Source organism: Rutidosis leptorrhynchoides, chromosome 3 (assembly GCF_046630445.1).
Source record: "Rutidosis leptorrhynchoides isolate AG116_Rl617_1_P2 chromosome 3, CSIRO_AGI_Rlap_v1, whole genome shotgun sequence".
In the NCBI taxonomy this organism is placed as follows: domain Eukaryota; kingdom Viridiplantae; phylum Streptophyta; class Magnoliopsida; order Asterales; family Asteraceae; genus Rutidosis; species Rutidosis leptorrhynchoides.
The window spans coordinates 683390241-683394479 of NC_092335.1; the positions used below are offsets into that span (position 1 = coordinate 683390241).

Consider the following 4239-nt stretch of genomic DNA (forward strand, 5'->3'; position numbering starts at 1 on the left):
GTTAAAATAAATTAATAGGTTGATTGTTTGTTTTGTGAGTTTTGGTTTAATACAGGAAAGGAGAGGAATAGAATTCGTGATTGACGTCAATTTTATGGCTGTTAACTTGGCATATGTCATGCTGGCTTACGTAGGCTTGGTTTACGTCACCATGGTTGGATGATTACGTTTGGAAGCCGCCCACGGACCTCGCTTCAACATTTGATACGGAGTATTAGAAAATATATATTTCATCCATTTCAATTCCGTATTCCACACCTAAAAAAAATAACTAGTGATAAATCCGATATTATAATCGATAAACTCACAACTTTTATACTTTTTATGCATTGTTAAAAAAATAACTAGTGATAAATCCGATATTATAATTAATAAACTCACAACTTTTATACTTTATATGCATTGATGAATTATACTATACAACTTAACAATGTATAATCGTAAAAAAAATATACGGTTAAAAGACGTTACTATTACAATATACTTTTTAATTATACTTAACAATTTTATTTATTAATACTTTATATCTATAATTTTATATACATTAAATTTTAGTGTATAAATTAACTTTATCTTCTTTTTATGTAGAAATAAACAATTAATTTTAGACATCTTAAAATGAAATAAGAGACAATATAATTGATACACGGGATTAATAATTTTAGTAAAGTGAATAAACCTTAATTAAATTACGTGAATTCCATCATATATAAAAATGTATACTTTGTGTAATTACATTGCAGTCCTTATACTATACATTATAGACATCTAACAATCCTTAATTCAAACGGGAGGAGATTGGATGCCGAAATTAAATGGTAAGATTGGATCCGTTACAAAGAAAAAAGTTGTGAAGGTAATTCTTTGGTGAAGATGTCTTTACATTTGTGAACTGGCAGAACATCAAGCACGTGGACCTGGCCAATAGCTACATGTTCCCTAACAATGTGTAAATCAATCTCAACATGTTTGGTACGCTGTTAATACAGAGGTAGACAAAAGACAATACTCATATTATTACAAAATATAATAGTATACCGGGATAGCGAAAAGTGAAGTTTGAGGTGAAGATTGCGCAACCAAGAAGTTTTTGCAACTGCATTACACCTGATACTCAGCCCCGTGACTATTGCGGGTCATAACATGTTGACGTTTTAAGACCAAGAGACAAGATTGTCTCCTAGGAATGAACAATTACCGAACGCGGATGACCGAGCCTCGGCATAAACGATGAAACGAACCATAGATTGAATAAATTGTGTGTATTCCATTCAATAGATATTAGTGTATAATTTGTATATTTTCTTGTAGCACCAATACTCTATAGACATTTTCACGATCGACTTGTCTATATTCAACAATTTATTAAATAGGGAGATATACTTCCACCATTCAATTTACTACATCTACTATCATTTAATGTTATTTTTCAATAATATCGCTCGATAAATTTAACTAGAAAATTGTATCATATTATATCATTTAAGGGTATTATTGAAAATTTATATGGATTAATTAAATTTTATTTGGATATATCACTTCTCTTTTTAGTAATGTTAGTGCAATGTAAAAATTAATTACAGATTAATTATTACTATGCTATAAAATAAACATACGATCTAAAGTTATCTAATGATTATCTTTTTCAAGAAAACTTAATGACAATAAATAAGTAAAGGAGACAAGGAGTAGGGTTTTTTGGTAATGCTACTAGAAAGGGGGGTCTTAGACATATATTCATGGGTTTTTTATGATTGTTTTTAACGATGATAAAGAACTGCGCTTCACTGTTGGGTAATTTTAATTGATTAATTCATTTAACTGAACATTTAAAAAATGATTAATAATTGGTTGTGAGGTGATTTTGTTCGATTAATTTAATATTTAAGAAACAGTTAATGGTCGATAATTAAACATTAAGCAAAAGGAAAGGAAGAAGTGAAGTGAAATAAAAGATGTAAAAAAGTAACGAAAAAAAGGTTTTGCAAAAAAAAAAAAAAAAAAAAAAAAAAAAAAAAAAATACCCTCAAAGTTTAGGGTATTTACATTTATGCCAATGTGAATAGTGCACGTCTCACCACAAATAGTATTAGTTATTATTATACGGAGTAATTTTTTTTTATGGCTCTTTCCTTTCAAATGAAGTTTGAATTTGAATATGAGATATTTTGTGAACATATCATTATCTAAATAACGATATTATGTAGGTGGCTGGTACTAATTATGTAAATAAATTTACAAGTACCACTATACCACTATATATTTATATAGGACCTATATATATTTGAAATTTATAATTTATGTATTATGAGTCATTAAAATTTATCACCATTTTTTTATTATAAGTCAATCTTAAATTCTAATCCTATTCATTACCGGATGATCTCAATCACCATGAATGATCTCAATCACCATGTGTCCATGTGATATATTGAGTTGATATAATATATATAAAGTACAAAGATGTGAACTTAATATACAAGTATACGTAACTAATGTCGGTCCTTAGAAGAGTAAAGTTCAAATATTTCAAAATATTAATAATAATTAAATGTTTACTCATTCTAATGGTGGTTTGATGTTTGTTTAGTTTAGGGGATGATTCTCACACACACTTTTTTGATCCTTACACACCTATTTTAACCTTTTACTCTTCTAATAATACTCAATTAGTGTGTGAGGATCAAAAAAGTGTGTGTGAGAATCATCTCCCTTAGTTTATATTGTTTATATATATTCGAGTTTTTATTGTTTTTAGGCACGATTTTCGATTTCTAATAACTTGTTATCGTGCCTCGTTAATCTTCGAGACCATTTTTTTTTATATTGTTTTTCACCATGAAATGAAAAACAGATTTGAACATCTCGTGACATTATCTATTCGCTAATGCCATTCTTTAACTTAACTCTCACTAACTAAACTTCTCTCCTTCACATCAGCGTCACATGAGTATAATTTCATTTAACTTTCCTTTAACTAACAACTCCCTATCTTACACTCTCGCATCAAACTTTAACTTTTTTTTTTAAAAGCAAGACTATATTAAAACTCGAGAGAACAACACTGCTTGGCCCTTACAATGAAATGAGCCAAGCCAAAGCAACGAAACTAAGGAAAGTGTGACATGAACCCGGTTACAAAGGAAGCAACCTAGGAGCAAGCCAACACCCCAATCTACAAACTATCAAAATTAGAGCAATACAACTCGAGCAGAAACATGACATAACTCGCAATACACGAAAACATTTTAGCCAACTACTTGAGATATATACTTGGATTTGTGAACCACGAGAGCCACTCGAACTTTTTCTTTGTATGTCGAGTCGAAATCCACTCAAATGCTTTTGCTTGAATCTCACTTAGAACCATAGGTGCATTCCAAGCTTTTCCTTGAAACACCAATAAGTTACGATTTTTCCAAATGAGATACAACGAAATCCATTTCAAAGCTTGCCAAATAACCCGACCATCACTCGAGAAGGAAGAGACATCATTATCCGACACAAGATTATTGAGGTCAAGGGAAGTAGGAGCCCCTAACCCGCACCATTTGAAAACCCGTATCCAAATATCAAATACATCCTTGCACAAAACCAAAGCATGTAACATAGATTCTAAGTCGTCATCACACTTCGGGAATAGTACACTATGCAAGTCAATTCCCCTTTTGTCGAGCTCAACTTTAACCGGAATTCTATTCTTTTGCACCCGCCAAATAAAAACAACGACTTTCTTCGGCGCTAACCTGTTGAAAAACGTAAGCTGCTGCGAAGCAAATGGGCTGAGCAATTGCAGGTCGATTATTTTGGACAACATGTTAACCGTGAACCGACCATTCTGCGCCATATTCCAGCTCCACGTATCTTCCTGATCGACCAGTTTTGAGTCTGAGGACAGCAGCTGCACCAGTGACGTCAGCTCGTCTGCTGTTCTTCTTGAAGGAGTACGCATCCAATTCCAATGAAAATGTATTTTGTTACTTGCTGTTGACATTGAAACCCGCTGTTTAACGGGAGCATTAGGCTGATTTTCCAGCATATACAACCTTGGAAACAAGTTGCATAATTTGGAAGAACCAGTCCAATGCTCATGCCAAAAGGAAGTATTGAAATGTCCCGTTCTTATTGATTAAAAACGTTCCATATTAATTGATTTCGTTGCGAGGTTTTGACCTCTATATGAGACGTTTTTCAAAGACTGCATTCATTTTAAAACAAACCATAACCTTTATTTCATCA

At 31.8% G+C, this 4239-nt stretch overlaps 1 protein-coding gene across 1 annotated transcript; it reads right to left on the bottom strand.

Annotated features, from left to right (window-relative positions):
- Window positions 1–3256: 3256 nt before the first annotated feature.
- On the bottom strand, window positions 3257–4039 carry LOC139902687 (uncharacterized). The gene has a single exon (XM_071885292.1). It carries the CDS (start codon window positions 4037–4039, stop codon window positions 3257–3259), a length of 783 nt encoding a protein of 260 aa, XP_071741393.1.
- Window positions 4040–4239: the final 200 nt, after the last annotated feature.